Below are 17,387 nucleotides of genomic sequence, written 5' to 3'. Positions count from 1 at the left end.
ATATGCCAAAAAATTGCAATATAACAATAAAAATAAACCTATTTCGACATTTCCTTAAAATCTAATAGGTAACTAGTGCCAACTATCGAGGTGGACTCTTTTCTTTGGCCCACCCTATATAACTTTGTATTAATTGTGCAATCTGGTGAAAATAGATTAATTTTTATTTCATTAGACAGTTTATTGGAATTTTAATTACCCTGCCCGCAAACGCTCAAATTTTGACCATTTTGATTTTTGGCCATTTTTTCAGGCCTGTAACTCCTATATGACGTAAGTCTGCAATTCCAAATTTTTACTTCTTATTCTGTAACGGGTGCAAAGTGCATTAACGTTTTCGAATTAATGATACTGTTGCTTCACCCTGTAAGGTAAATCCATTTCAGAAATTGTATTTGTTTATCGCGTGGAAATGTGATTATTTTTCATTTCTCATGAATCTGTAGTATTGCGTAATTCGTCCTCGATTCATATAAATATTTTTTAAGTTTCTTATTCCGGAGAACGCAGATTTTAAAAGTATCATGTTTTGTTAGCCGTTATTCTGTCGTGGAATGGTTTGTCGGTTTTTTTTATCAAGGGAATTACAATCGTAAATTCTTCTATAATTGATTTCTGGCGTCGAAAATATGATGCTTTGGACTGATTTGTTTACATAGTGCATACCGTTGTGAGATAAGAGGCTCTGAGTTGTTTATATAATATACTTGTTGGTATCTTAGTGGGCCAGCTGTGCGAGAAGCTGGATCAGCTAAAAACGTGAGAATGTATTGAGCTGAGACATAGATATCAGAATTTGGTTGATTGAATCCTATTTGACGAAGAATCAGTTATTACCTTTGAAGGCGTGGTTGAAGTTTGCTTAAACCTTTTCTATTCGTTTTGAGATAGGAGTGGAAATTGGCGAATTTTTTTGATTGGTAAAACCAGTAGTTGGATAGAAGAATGGGAAGATGGAGTGAGTTTTGGGGTGTTACAGGAGTTCGAAGTAGATTCGAGATCAGTTCTAAGTAGTCGAGAACAGAGATCAGTTCTAGAGAGCTAGAATAAGAAGTTTGTGCCTTTCCGTCAGCAGGCTTTGCCTTGTGAAACCTCTATACTCTGGGTATAGAGATTTTTGAAGAGAAGAAGACTGACGAAATATGGGGAAAAATAGGAGCGAAGAGATTTAAGACAAAAAGAAGAGGGGCTTAGCTCAGAAGGGAAAAATCAAAAGGACAGAGAGACACTAAATCTCAAGTGAGTATTCGGGCTAGCTTCAATACACCGAATATTGGCTTTGGAGATATGAGAAAAAAAAATTGATAATGAAATGATAGTAACTAGAAAGAAAATGAGACCTGCAAGCACAAAAATGGAAGAAAATAGATAAGAATGCTAGAGATAAAATAATATCGAGATACAACAAAGAAAGAAGAAGAACAAAGGGCGCCAACTCGAACGAACAACTCGGCTCTCAGAACCAAGAAGTTGGACAGGTTCGAGATTTTTGAAGTAATGAACAACAGGAACTCTATGACACTGGTTACAACCACCTGAAATACTAAATACTAATCTTGTCCTGCTATATTATATACTGGTAATACAGACTGAAATAAAACATCAACCTTAATACATACAAATATATTAATAATAATAACTATATTATACATATATTGACAATGTAATATATAAATCAAAACACAATAACAGTGGTAGTGGGTGGTGGAATGGTCAAACAGGACCAAAAAGCCACTAACTTACAATTAACCACTACACGCTGCGCTAAGTAACTGTATTAGTAGAAAATCCAAAGCAAAAAGTCCGTGTGAATAGCACAAAGTTCTTACAACTAAAAGTTAGTAATATTTCCTAAATTGAACTCGTCTAGTGAGATACATACACGACAAGAACGCTACGGTTACCAAAAATTAAGTATCTCATCTAGCAAAAATACTAATTATTATATAATTGTTTTATATAAATGAGCTGGTCAGACTCTTAATATACAATGTAAAAACCCACTAGACATATTCCCTATTTTAAACGCTCGACAAAATTTTACCCCCGATTCCCTATCAAATTTTAAGCTACAATTATTTATGATTATTATTAAACAAGACTTACTTAATTAGAAAAAACTACTATTTATAATATGGAACAAAACAAAGACCTGAAAACCCTATCTGTCACGAAAATATGTACCTAGTTCCACTCGATTGTATGCATACAAACAGTTTACAGTGCAAGCAACTATAGAGTACCCAAAATATATAAATAATAAAAGTAAACAAACTTATCTTTCACCACAGTTCCTATTTAAGAATGCAAGATGAAGTCCATAGGAGAGTCCTTTTGGCACGATAAACTGGTTGGATGCTGTGGTGGGCAAGTCCTACTGAAAAATCCTAAATGTTGTGAAGTCAGGTACTGGTTTTCTCCAACAAAACAGCGAGCTCTATGGGTAAACCATGGCAAAGTTGCTGACAGTTACTGGTACATACTTCAAATGACATAAATTATGCAAAGGAATGCAAAGTGACTAAGTTACGACGTAACTAAGTGACTAAGTGGCGGAATCTACAATAAAGTTTATTAAATTTAGTTATTATGTATTTCAATAACAGTAGCAGTACATATTGAACAGGCCCAAACAAAAACATCAAATATTAGGTAGGTTAGGTATCCATATGTCATGTCAAAATTTCTGAAGTTTACTTCAATTCAGACATGACAGGGACGTGCGCATTAGATGGGCGTGACAGAAGGCTGTATAGATACTCGTTAAAACTTTTTATAAATCACAGATAAAAACACTTAAGTAAAAAGCGTAACGGTAAGGTATAAAAGATATTAGAATTTAGGTTTGGACACTAGGAAAAACTTGACCTTCAATGTTCTTTTCAAATATTTAAAGGATAATATGAGCTACAATTTGGAATTTAAATTTAACACTAAAACCCTGTGGCCTTGATTGATTGTTCCTTTGTAAATGGAAATGAATATCATTATTATAATATGGATTATATATGAACTTAACTACAATGATGCATTACATCTAAAAATAATGAGGAATATATCAACAGTTTACTTACTTGGAAAGACGAAACACGCTGGCCTTAAACTTCTTTTATGTAAAAAAAACCAAAGATAAATTGAGTTTTGATATCATCGCTATTAAAAAAAAATGGTCTTAATGTTCCTTGATTTTAGTGATATATCTGCTCCATTTTACTCAAAATCTCGTCCAAATCCGCCACTTAGAAAAAAAAAACACAGCGTGTTCGCTCTGAGTCTGACCAAAACTGAGCTCCCGATTCGGATCGACAAAATCGACCGCCGAGGTTTTCGCGCGTGAGCAGAGAGATATCGTTCTTAAGTCGATCGACGGCGTCGCACACGGGATTTATTTAGGGGTATTTGATGAAATTTTATTGGGATTTATTTAGTTAATAGCGTAACTGCTACATTCTCCCTCATCTCCAGCAAAAAAAAGGAAAACTCCCAAAAGTTTCCTTTTTTTTTAAGTTTTCCTGAGCGAACTAACGCTAGGGCGAACCCGAGGATGGACACAGTAAAGGAGAAACGTGGTGGTATAAAACCATAATTATGGTAGGCTCAACAGCCATACTATTTGCTGAGGAGGCGGAACAAAAATCAGGAACGAAGTCATACAGACAGTATAAAGGCCACGCGAGATATATTTAATCATATTTGCAGAACGTATAAAACATAGAAGGGCTATGTAACTGACCGACAAAGGTAACTGACCGACATAAGTTATTCAACGCGATAATTTTAATTTAGTAAAACCAAAGATTAAAAAAAAACAAACAATTACGCGTTAATCGCTTACATTCTAATATAATTATACAACCTTATAGAGTAAGTTAACTCTTAACACTACTTACTATCTACATTCTCATGTGTTAACAAACCATCATTAAAACTAAATTACAGGCGTTTATTAACAACCCCTAACACAATATTACCAGAACCATTCACAACAATCAAACTAAAACAAATCCTATTAACTTTACCCAACATTGACACTAGATGGAACATATTCTATTAATCACCCAAGAGTTCAATGAGGGACGAATTCATCAAGACTAGTTGAAACTACATTACTACAAAGCTAAACATAAATAATGATATGGTTCTGGATATCAACAACAACTAAAAATCAAGGTAAAAGATAATCCTTAACATCTACTCTCTTGAGCAGTGATAGGAAGACACAATCTAGGTAAAGATACTAGCAAGCCCACTATACTCATGGTATAGGGTATGCTAAAAGATAACGATATTGGCAAGCCCGCATCTACTCGTGGTAGAGGGTATGCACAAAAGGTAAAAGAGAATAAAAATCCTAACTGAAATACCTAAACTGTACTATTGACGTGGTCCAATTCTTTACTCACGACCAGCACAGAGAAGGACAGATTCTTAGGACTTTATAATAATCAAGAGAAAGATAAGATATACATTCAATCAAGATATAGATAAGAGATAAACTCATCAAGGTAAAGGTACGAGATAAACTCAAGGTAAAGATAAAGATAAATGCATCAAGGTAAAGGTACGAGATAAACTCAACTAAAGGTAAAGGTGAAGATAAACTCACATCTACCTTTGCATACTTAAGGCAAGAGAACATCTACTAACATAATGCTCAGTAGGGAGACAAATAAGGTAACTCACATACTCACATCCACTAATCCAAGCAAGTGGTAGAGACAGGTAACCAAACTTAAAGTAATAAGATATGTTAAAACTCGAATCATTTAAAAGATAACAGCATAGGAGATGACAACCAAGTTAAACAGACTTACTTACAGCTGAATATCAGAACGATCTAATTCTATATGACACATTCTAATTTCAACCTAAGAGACACTCTAAGAACAACTTATAGATATTACTAGATTTCTGAGCCAAGTGAAGTGCACAAGTCCAGGGTGATCAGTCCTGAACCCACGCTAAATCCTGACACAGTTAAGTGAATACATAAGCTTTATGGGCATGGTCCGCGCGCCTGAACCATGCAAAGCCATAACTCAAAGAAAATGTTTAAATGTTTTAACAGTGTTTTCTAAGTATCCCTATAAATACTCATTTAACCCCAGAATTCAAGCTGGGGAAAATTCCCATTTTCCATCCTGTACTCCTATGATATGCTTTCTAAAAAAAATATATTGCCAACAAGAAAATGAACAAGTTCATAAACTAAGATATTACCCAACATTAAGATAAGATAAAAGGCACAACAAACAGAAATTAACCAGGTAAACAAAATAGATAGACATATCTTAAATAACAAATTGGCCCTCACAATTTAATCTTCATCTGAAGATGAACCATCAGAATTATCAGACAAGTTATGTGGACCTACAGTCTTATCCTCAAGTAAATCTTTGACATGAAACCTTCCTAGTTTCCTGCCAGTGGAGGTTTCCTTCAACTCATAAATCAAAGGAGAGATAACCTTAATAACAGTGCAAGGTATGTATTTTTGACACAGCTTGGCAGATTGGAAATTCACTTTATCTGATTTGACAAAATTTTTCTTCAAAACGGAATCTCCAACTCTGAACGATAAGGCTCGCTTTCTCAGGTCATAACAGCACTTATTTCTATCATAAGATGCCTTTAAACGTTTGCGAACATCCACATAGATATCAGGAAGATGCTGAAGATCTTCTAAACGGTGTAGCTTATCTGATATTGCAGGAAAATTAGTGGCATTATCGGATATTTTACCAAAGTAATCACCAGAAAGAGGAACATGACGACCAAACATTAAGTACGATGGAGGACATTTGGTTATTTCGTGAGAAGAAGTCCTGATAGCTTGTACTATAGAGTGGATATGAGTATCCCAAGCTCTCTGATCAGGAAAAGAATACGATCTTAAAGCAGTCACGATTGATTTGTTAACTCTTTCGGTATGATTAATTTGTGGATGATAGTTAGCATTGTACCAGATCTTTTGTACGTTGTATTTAGACATGAGATCACGAAAAGCCTTGGCTGTGAACTGGGGCCCATTGTCGCATGACACGATCTGTGGAACACCATAGATTAAGAAAACTTCATTCTCCAGATACTTGATAATTGCTGAAGTAGTTGCTTTAGACATCGTATGAACCAAAGGAAATTTTGTAAAGTAATCAACAACTACTAAGGCATATTGAGCACCTTTATACGACCTAGGATAAGGACCAATAAGATCTAAAGATATAAGTTGGAATGGAAAATCAATCCGTCGATAACTACCCATTAAACCTGGTTGAGGAAGATTTGTCGACTTGCACGTACTACAGATTTTGCATCGAGCTAAATAAGCACGAACAGTCTGGCGCATCTTTGGCCAGTAATAGAGCTCGGATATACGACGGAAAGTTTTGTAGAACCCAAAATGAGCTGCAGTAGGGTGGTCATGAAAAGTGGCCAAAACCTCTGCTCTATTCGGAGTTGGAACGACTATCTTCCATTCCGACATTCCAGTAAGGGCATCCATAGAACTTAACACATGTTTATACAAAACACCATGCTCAACTTTAAAATCAGGAAATTTACCTGGAACATTCTGGACATCATACAACATTTTTCGATACCAGTCATCTGGTTGTAAAGTAGATAAGTCTAACAAATTAATATCAAAAGTTCTAGATAGTGCATCAGCGACTACTACACCTGCAGCTTTACGATGAACAATTTTATAATCATATTGTGCCAATTTTAAAATCCACCTAGCCAAACGAGGAGATGGGTTCTTCATACCCTGTAGCCACACCAAACTACTATGGTCAGTTATGACCGTAAACGAACGACCTTCAAGAAAATATCTGAAATGTTCAATACCCGTAATTATGGCTAACAACTCTTTTTCAGTTGTCGTATAATTTTTCTGGGCTTTATTTAATTTCCTGCTGGTGTAGGCTATAGGGTGTTCTTCTCCATCTACAATTTGATAGAGTACACCACCAGATGCTGTGTTTGAACAATCAGTCATTAAATAGAAAGGCTTAGTGAAATCTGGGGCTACCATAACTGGGGAGTTGGTGAGAGCCTCCTTGATTTTAATGAAAGCTTCATTAGCTTCAGGAGTCCACACAATATTTTGTCCCTTTTTCCTATTTTGAAGTAAGTCAGTAATAGGGGACAACAAGGTAGAATAAGACTTAACAAACTTTTTATAGTAACCCACCATTCCTAACAATCGACGAACCTGGGTGGTATTCTTAGGCACAGGAAAATCACGAATAGCTGACACTTTGTCAGGGTCAGTATGTAGGCCGTGAGAATCAACAACATATCCTAAAAACTTAATAGAGTCACGACAAAAGCTGCTTTTATCTAAGTTAATAGTCAAATTTGCATCTTTTAGACACTGAAACAACTGTTGCAATACAGAGATATGAGTGTTGAAATCAGGAGTAATGACTAGAATATCATCAAGATAATATTGACAATAGGGATCTAAAGCAGGGCCTATTACCAAATCCATTAATCTACACATAGTCTGTGGAGCAGACACCAGACCAAAAGGCATTGTAGTAAACTGGTACAATCCTTTGCCACTTACTGCAAAAGCAGTAAGCTTCTTACTCTCTTCGCTTAACGGAATCTGGAGAAATGCTTTCTTTAAGTCAATGGATGAAATGTATTTAGCATTTTGCAGCTTAGTCAGGATGATGTCTATACGAGGTATAGGATAAGCATCCCTATTCATCGTTATGCTGTTAAGTTTACGTCCGTCGAAACAGACACGAAAAGTCCCATCCTTCTTCTTCGTCAACCACAAGGGACTACAAAAGCTCGACGAGCTCTGCTCGATAATACCAAGCTTAAGCATATCATCCACCTCCTTAACTAAGCTTTCATGCCAGGCTTGAGGCAATGGATACTGGTATTGTCTGAAGGGCTTAGACGAACCCACATCAATGTGATGTTCAATGAGATGAGTTCTACCTAACTGATTCTTCGAAGAGATAGAAGAGAAGGATTTGATGACATTATTCAACTGCTCTAACTCCTGAGCATTAAGTCTACTCATATCTTTAACTGCATCAACACAAGAGATATTAAAGGAAGAGACAGATAAAGAAAATTCAGTAAAATTCAATTCACTATTAAAAGTTTTCAGGAAATCCATCCCTAGGATAACTGAATTCTTAACAGAAGGTATAACAAAAAATGTAATCATCCTTTTACATGAACTAACAGAAATCTCAGTTGTAAACTGACCTAAAATTGGTTGGACTTGACCATCAGCTGTAGTCACTTGCAAACTCTCATCCATACCGACTCTAACAAATGCACCCTACCTGAAACATGACCTAAACGGGAAGTCAAGCGACTATACACTACATCACTATAGGAGCCAACGAAAGAGGTAATTTGGGTCTTTAGATCTGTAAGAGTGGCTTCTATTTCACGGACCTCATCAACAAAATTGAGATGTGAAGCTGACAGAACAGCATAACTACGATTTGCTGAAGCTTGCTTCAACGCACCTCTCAACACCACTATTTTAGCATCATCCGTAGTCAAAGATGGATCACTTAATTGACGAATTTTTAATTCATAGTCTAGTTCAGGAGTTAAGAGATGTTCTGCCTTAAACGATGTCATTATAAACAACTGGGAAGTAAACACGAGAATGAGACAAAATGTAAGTAGGTAAAGTGTAACTTACTCTCTGTCCTCAAGTTAATGTTGTGAGTGGATACCTATACCAGTAATGTTTATTTGTTTGGTCCAGTCGTGAAATCCGTTGAAATGTACTGCTACAACTTCCGATAAACCTAAAATCGAAAAAACTTTTAATTCAAGGTAGTGATTCACTTTTAATGCTACTCCGGACTTGTAAAAATAGGTGAAACCGTTAAATTCAAGATATTTAAATTTTTAATTTTAATTTAATTCAATTTAATCTATTATTAATTATTTAGCTAATCAAAACAAATAAATTTATTCAGTCAACACAGTATACTATAGCAAAACAAGTTTATTCAAGATATAGGTATAAGATAATCTCCAAAAAACACCAAATTGAAGTACAACACTGAACGTTAAAGTGAGAATCTAAAAACACAATCACTGAAACCACCAAGATAAAAAAACAAAAGTTAAAGAAAATATTTTTAAAGCCAAAATGTAAAAGAAGCCACACGTTGGGTCTAGCCAATTGAAACCTCTATACTCCGGGTATAGAGATTTTGAAGAAAAGAACTGACGAAATAGTGGGAAAATAAATGAGAAGAGATTTAAGACAAAAAGAAGAGGGGCTTAGCTCAGAAGGGAAAAATCAAAAGGACAGAGAGACACTAAATCTCAAGTGAGTATTCGGGCTAGCTTCAATACACCGAATATTGGCTTTGGAGATATGAGAAAAAAAAATTGATAATGAAATGATAGTAACTAGAAAGAAAATGAGACCTGCAAGCACAAAAATGGAAGAAAATAGATAAGAATGCTAGAGATAAAATAATATCGAGATACAACAAAGAAAGAAGAAGAACAAAGGGCGCCAACTCGAACGAACAACTCGGCTCTCAGAACCAAGAAGTTGGACAGGTTCGAGATTTTTGAAGTAATGAACAACAGGAACTCTATGACACTGGTTACAACCACCTAAAATACAAAATACTAAATACTAATCTTGTCCTGCTATATTATATACTGGTAATACAGACTGAAATAAAACATCAACCTTAATACATACAAATATATTAATAATAATAACTATATTATACATATATTGACAATGTAATATATAAATCAAAACACAATAACAGTGGTAGTGGGTGGTGGAATGGTCAAACAGGACCAAAAAGCCACTAACTTACAATGGGGAACTTGCACATTTTTTTTTATTACATAATAATGTTCAGTTTTGTATAAAAATGAGATTTCCAAAATTTCCCGCTTCAAAAACTCATAATAACTTAGAAATACAAATTTAAAGTCTTCTTTATTTTAAAGTAGTTCAGACGGCCCGTGACGTCACATAGTTTTACATTAGTTTTTTATATGGTGATGTGGGAGGGTTATATGTAAGTATATTCTTCTTCTTCTTCTTCTTTAGTTTATTGGCCTCCACCTACTTAGGTATTTGGCCACAGCATCGTCGCGAAATATGGGAAAATATTTATATTGTAATGACATTTTTTGATCACTATACTTAATAGGAAGTGTGTACCTACTAAGTTTTATCGTTAAATAATTATGAGAATAATAATCAGAATAAAATCACAGTATAAAATTAGTAGGTATAATGGGAGTATAATGTACATAATATATTATGTACTTACTTATCTGCTTTAACTCCCCGAACTTCTCCGACGGAAAAATTTTCACTCTTTTGAAAATATGTAGCCACCATACACATATCAACTATAGGTAAGTTATCAGACTACCCTTTACAAAAACCCTCTTCCGTCATTTTAAAAAATATATCTTAAAAACACTCAAATATATCAGAAATAGAAATTATCAAATATATTTATAAAACTTAGTGTCAGTGTCAAAACGAATGCCAAACCTATGAGGGAACTTACACATTTTTTTATTACGTAATATGATTCAGTTTCCTTTAAAAATAATATTTCCAAACTTTCACGCGGTAAAACCTCATAATAACTTAGAAGATAATTAAAAATCTATATAATTTTTTCTGTTTTCTGGCCTTGGTTTAGAAGAACCCTTAGCCAATGTAAAATAGTTCAAACGATCAAAAACGCTTGTGACGTTACATAACTGTATTTTCTACTGACGTTTATAGTGTCGAATTTAAAATTATATACAATTTTGTTTACTTTGTTGGTGTAGAATGTACATGCACAACTATATGACGTCACTATGCGTTTTGAACCACCTGTTTTAATTTGAATTTTTAATCGTCTTTAGGGGCCAAACGAAAGACAAACAAAACTTTTTTTATCTTTGATACATGTTTTAAATTATGTTCTGTTGTGATTTATAACATTTTTTTCGAATTTAAAAATTTATGCAAGTTCCCTATTAACCACTACACGCTGCGCTAAGTAACTGTATTAGTAGAAAATCCAAAGCAAAAAGTCCGTGTGAATAGCACAAAGTTCTTACAACTAAAAGTTAGTAATATTTCCTAAATTGAACTCGTCTAGTGAGATACATACACGACAAGAACGCTACGGTTACCAAAAATTAAGTATCTCATCTAGCAAAAATACTAATTATTATATAATTGTTTTATATAAATGAGCTGGTCAGACTCTTAATATACAATGTAAAAACCCACTAGACATATTCCCTATTTTAAACGCTCGACAAAATTTTACCCCCGATTCCCTATCAAATTTTAAGCTACAATTATTTATGATTATTATTAAACAAGACTTACTTAATTAGAAAAAACTACTATTTATAATATGGAACAAAACAAAGACCTGAAAACCCTATCTGTCACGAAAATATGTACCTAGTTCCACTCGATTGTATGCATACAAACAGTTTACAGTGCAAGCAACTATAGAGTACCCAAAATATATAAATAATAAAAGTAAACAAACTTATCTTTCACCACAGTTCCTATTTAAGAATGCAAGATGAAGTCCATAGGAGAGTCCTTTTGGCACGATAAACTGGTCGGATGCTGTGGTGGGCAAGTCCTACTGAAAAATCCTAAATGTTGTGAAGTCAGGTACTGGTTTTCTCCAACAAAACAGCGAGCTCTATGGGTAAACCATGGCAAAGTTGCTAACAGTTACTGGTACATACTTCAAATGACATAAATTATGCAAAGGAATGCAAAGTGACTAAGGTACGACGTAACTAAGTGACTAAGTGGCGGAATCTACAATAAAGTTTATTAAATTTAGTTATTATGTATTTCAATAACAGTAGCAGTACATATTGAACAGGCCCAAACAAAAACATCAAATATTAGGTAGGTTAGGTATCCATATGTCATGTCAAAATTTCTGAAGTTTACTTCAATTCAGACATGACAGGGACGTGCGCATTAGATGGGCGTGACAGAAGGCTGTATAGATACTCGTTAAAACTTTTTATAAATCACAGATAAAAACACTTAAGTAAAAAGCGTAACGGTAAGGTATAAAAGATATTAGAATTTAGGTTTGGACACTAGGAAAAACTTGACCTTCAATGTTCTTTTCAAATATTTAAAGGATAATATGAGCTACAATTTGGAATTTAAATTTAACACTAAAACCCTGTGGCCTTGATTGATTGTTCCTTTGTAAATGGAAATGAATATCATTATTATAATATGGATTATATATGAACTTAACTACAATGATGCATTACATCTAAAAATAATGAGGAATATATCAACAGTTTACTTACTTGGAAAGACGAAACACGCTGGCCTTAAACTTCTTTTATGTAAAAAAAACCAAAGATAAATTGAGTTTTGATATCATCGCTATTAAAAAAAAATGGTCTTAATGTTCCTTGATTTTAGTGATATATCTGCTCCATTTTACTCAAAATCTCGTCCAAATCCGCCACTTAGAAAAAAAAACACAGCGTGTTCGCTCTGAGTCTGACCAAAACTGAGCTCCCGATTCGGATCGACAAAATCGACCGCCGAGGTTTTCGCGCGTGAGCAGAGAGATATCGTTCTTAAGTCGATCGACGGCGTCGCACACGGGATTTATTTAGGGGTATTTGATGAAATTTTATTGGGATTTATTTAGTTAATAGCGTAACTGCTACACTTGCTTACGGAGAAAATTGTTGAAAATAGTTCAATGGAGAAAATTAGTTGTGTGTATTTAGTACAGTTTCTTTAAGTTTTTGTTCCAGAGCCGAAGTAGGCTTATGTGTAAGGTCTTCTCGGCCGTATTTTGTGTTTTTAGTGATGGATTGAACACATCCTTTAGTTTTCTTTTGTCGAAAAGTTCTTCGTTTATTTCAATTAAGTTTAATTAATAACAGTAATAATAATATACTATACCAGTGTTGCATATTGCATACAATAAACGAACAATGGAATTTCATCTCTAATATAATTAATACTAAAGACTATTACGACTAAAACTTTGTCTGTAAAATTGAGTGTCGTTATGTGCGTGACAACAAATGTGTCGTAACATCAGGACAATGTTTAACACCGTAACTGCCGCATGGATGGACTATGGATAAAGAACACATCAAGGTACTTGCGCTATTTTTTATTGTTGAACTCATACGTTTTCTCGCGAATCGATGAAACTTTATTTTTGTTGATAACAACTTTGCTAAATTTTTATTTGTTTCAATAAAGTAAGAAGTCTGTTTAATTATTAGATTTTCTTTACCAATCTCTATCGTCCTTATAAAAGTAATCACACATGAAAGTAGCCTACGGTAAGTACAGATATTTCAAATAGCCGGCATTCTTAGTTTTATATTTTTTTATAAGTAAACATATATGATATTTTGTATACACCGTTCTTAGGCGTTAACGCCCTTCGGTAGGGATCTATGGAGGAGTATCACCAAGCCGGAAGCCCTTATCCCTTCCCGTACCGCTCCTCCATAGGCCGATCAGACGCCAGTTTATTCCAGACCAAGCCGTAGACTCTATTGAGTTTTATACTACGGCGTTGGCCTTTTATAAATTTCATGACCTAGCTGAGGCTCGAACCAGCGACCGCAAATCGCAAATCCACTAAACTTGTCGATCGACTGAGCCCCAGCTAACTGGACCGTCAAGACCGACACATATATGATATTTCTTTTTTTAATTATGGCGCCTCCCGAGCAATTGAGTTTCAATTTTATTTAACATCTATCAAGAATCCACACCCCTAGGTCTCTGAAGACTTAGCAGCTACCGAGGTATATCAAAAAAGTTAAGTAGCACCAATGATATTTTTATATTTTGTTAAATTTATCATGTTACATATTTTTTTGCCTTTGTTATGTTCTACCTGCTAGCGGCTAACATTCAGCCAAATTTCAAATTTTTCATCCGTGCCCATCAGAGATATACGGGGTCAAACTTTGAGATTTTGCAAAAAATTACATTTTTGAGATTTTTTTTTAATTTACAGTCTCAAACCTCAAACTTTTTTTATTTAAAGTATGTACGTATATCTCTTTCAGAAAAAAATTACAAACCATTATTGGCTTGCCTTATGCTGTTAAAAAAATGCTGAAAATGACATTTTATCAGTTTACCTTTTCAAACTTTTAGGTTCATTTAAGCCCTTAAGGGTAGTTTGAAATTAAATAATGCTATAGGCCGTATTTTAGAACATACTTTTCTAAAAAGTTTGGTTTTTGATTTTTTGTTCTAGGACAAACCTCAGTGAAAATATTGGCTATAGAGCGAAGCCATGTTTTCCGTGAAAATGATGGATACGCTTTAACTAAAATGGCCGTCATCGGCAAAATAAATTTTTTAAAAATAAAATAAATACAATTTTGTGCTTTCTATAGACTGAAGTTTAAAAGGTAGAAAAATAAAAAATATTAAAAATAGTCAAGCAACCACCTTTGGACCACTTAGCTTGGATTGGCCCATAAACGAAAATGGCATGATTTGCAAAATTTGCAATATTTAATAATTGCACAATTTTGTAATTAAGATGTATGTATATTATTTTTATTATACATTTCAGATAGTGTGCACCACTTTGCAGTTATTAGATGATTTATATATTCTGTTGCATGAAATTAAAAGGAATCTGCGAACGGAAGATATCTTAGAGGCCGACTCTGTTTATCTGAAGAGAATAAATTGTCTTTCAGAATTTGACGGGTATGTTTTTGTTAATATTAAACTACAAATTATATTATATATTATGCAAGGTTTTGTTAACTTCAAGTTTTTTTGTGTTTTTTATCATATTTTTTTCTAATTTGTAAATAAAAAATTTGGAACTTACTTGATAAATTGTTTCATCATCCTTAAATGCAAATCTTATCTCTGGCGAAATAATACTGATACAGTTTATAAAAAATAATATTAATCATATTAATAATATTAATAATAATCATATTATCCTCCCTTTTAGCACGGTATAAAATAGAATGATACTTGTCAAGATTTTCACGGGTTTTCGGATTATCAGTAGTAATTGCACAAGAGCTCTAAAATTATTGAATTTTTCCCGAGTGTCACTTTGACAGTTTTAATTTCACGAGCCAAAGGCGAGTGAAATTATTTCAAAGTGTCACGAGGGCAAAATTCTATATTAATTTTAGAGATCGAGTGCAATTTGTTGCGATTATTTCATGAATAAAACTGTTCAAAACCAAAATTTTATTGTAATTTATTTATGTAAGTACAAATTAGTACAATTAAACACACAGTTGTTATAAATATTTCACGGTGGAAAGTCATCACTTTTATCATTCTTAAAACATTAATTGTCATTAATGTCACTGAATGTATTTTTTCGTAGCAACGAAGGGCATCTGACGTAATATACTTGACGACGGGAAATTATCAAAAATTATCGATTTAATTTAGATTTCTGTAGCTTTCTATTGGTCAGAATCTCCTATGAATGAAATAATCGCTGGAATCAATCTACTGAGAATAAATATTGCGAGAAACCTGGTTTTAGTATAAAACTTGATATATTTTTGCATAGACCAGACAATACTTTTCTTAAGCTACAATATCCATATGATGTGGCAGCTACGAGATATTGTCCATATTTTGTTGCTAAATTTTTGTAAATTAAAAGCATCCCTCACACCATTTGCTACCGACCTTACCGAGTTATATAACCATAAATTTTTATTGTTTATTGAATTATTAGAGTTTTATAGCTATGTATACTTCATAGAAATTTGCTAAGACAGGAAGTACAGTAAAACCGAGTTGTCTGCAACCGCCAAGAGAAGACACGACAAACGTTCGTTAATGCGGTGCAAGTGACCTGGAGGGTTTTTGTTAACTCTGTTCAGGTATACATGAAAGGGCCTAGCCGGGTAAGATGATGAAAAGTGCCCTCAACTCGATTCGAATTCCATATAGGTCACCATTTAGCATATACAGTGAAACTAACTTCTGAAATTTTTAGCCCCCTAGGTGGTCATGTGACCCACCTAGAGCCTAATTAGTGTTTTTATGTTTTTATTTTTTATCTCAGCCGCACCGAGAACTAGCGAAAAACTTTAAATAAAAAAGTTGTAAGCTTTAAAAAGTTCTGTCCGAAAATTTTTTTTTTAATTTTTGGCGGGAAATTTAAATTTTAGAACGATTTTAAAATTTTAAATGAGTATAAAAAAATAACTAAGACATTCGTTTTCACGAAAAAAATATGTAACGTGTATTTTTGCATAATATTTCACCCTGAATTTTTTCAAATTTTTAAAATTGGTGAAACGCACCTTTAAAAATAAAAAATCGCATTTGTTCGGTTTTCTTTTCGTTTTTTTATACAATTTTATACATATTTTTCAAAAAAGGTAACACCGTCATTAGAATAGGTAAAGAACTGAAAAATAATTGGGGTTTGCTTAATAAAAAATTTTTGTAATGCCATCCATTTTCAAGATACAGGGCGTTGAAGAAAACAAAATTTTACACATTTTTTACGATTTTGCCGAAACTACTGGCAACATTGTAATAAAATTTGTCGAGTTTTAAGAGGTAGTTGTTGTGCATTTTTTGACGTACAATTAATAATTTTATATTTATCATTGGCGCGCATAGGGATAATGGTCTGAACTTTTTAAAGAAAAAAGATAGTACACCACTGACAAATTTCAAATTAACAATCGTTTTTTAATTCTTCGTTCAATTTGTGACAAAACATCTATCTTCCTATTTTTTCATACGACGCGCCATTTTTATTCAAAAAATAAAACATGTTAACCCTTACAAAGTATTCGAACTTCTATGAAATAAAATACTAGTATTAGTAGTTTCTACATCTACATAAACTCGTACTTACATTATAAAAACTAATTCGAATACTTTGGAAGCGTTAAGATATTTTATTTTTTGCAGCAAAAAATAGGAAGATAGATTTTTTGTCACAAATTGAACGAGGAATTCAAAAACGATTGTTAATTTGAAATATGTCAGTGGCGTACTATCTTTTTTCTTTAAAAAGTTCAGACCATTACCCCTATGCGCGCCAATGATAAATATAAAATTCTTAATTGTATGTCAAAAAATGCACAACAACTACCTCTTAAAACTCGCCAAATTTTATTACAATGTTGCCAGTAGTTTCGGCAAAATCGTAAAAAATGTGTAAAATTTTGTTTTCTTCGACGCCCTGTATCTTGAAAATGGATGGCGTTACAAAAAATGTTTATTAAGCAAATCCCAATTATTTTTCAGTTTTTTATCTATTCTAATGACGGTGTTACCTTTTTTGAAAAATATGTATAAAATTGTATAAAAAAAAACGAAAAAAAGCCGAACAAATGCAATTTTTTAT

At 33.4% G+C, this 17,387-nt stretch overlaps 1 protein-coding gene across 3 annotated transcripts in view; it reads left to right on the top strand.

Annotated features, from left to right (window-relative positions):
• LOC126884472 (uncharacterized) overlaps positions 1-17,387 on the top strand; it is a 175,648-nt gene that overhangs the window by 94,565 nt on the left and 63,696 nt on the right. For all 3 annotated transcript variants that reach the window (XM_050650409.1, XM_050650408.1, XM_050650407.1), the window contains exon 5: positions 14,604-14,743. In XM_050650409.1, the coding sequence (XP_050506366.1) occupies positions 14,604-14,743 (140 nt within the window). The remainder of the gene's footprint in view (positions 1-14,603; positions 14,744-17,387) is intronic.

Source organism: Diabrotica virgifera, chromosome 5 (genome assembly GCF_917563875.1).
Source record: "Diabrotica virgifera virgifera chromosome 5, PGI_DIABVI_V3a".
Taxonomy (NCBI): domain Eukaryota; kingdom Metazoa; phylum Arthropoda; class Insecta; order Coleoptera; family Chrysomelidae; genus Diabrotica; species Diabrotica virgifera.
The sequence above is the reverse complement of the archived record's forward strand: the minus strand, read 5'-3'. Positions and strand labels throughout refer to the sequence as shown.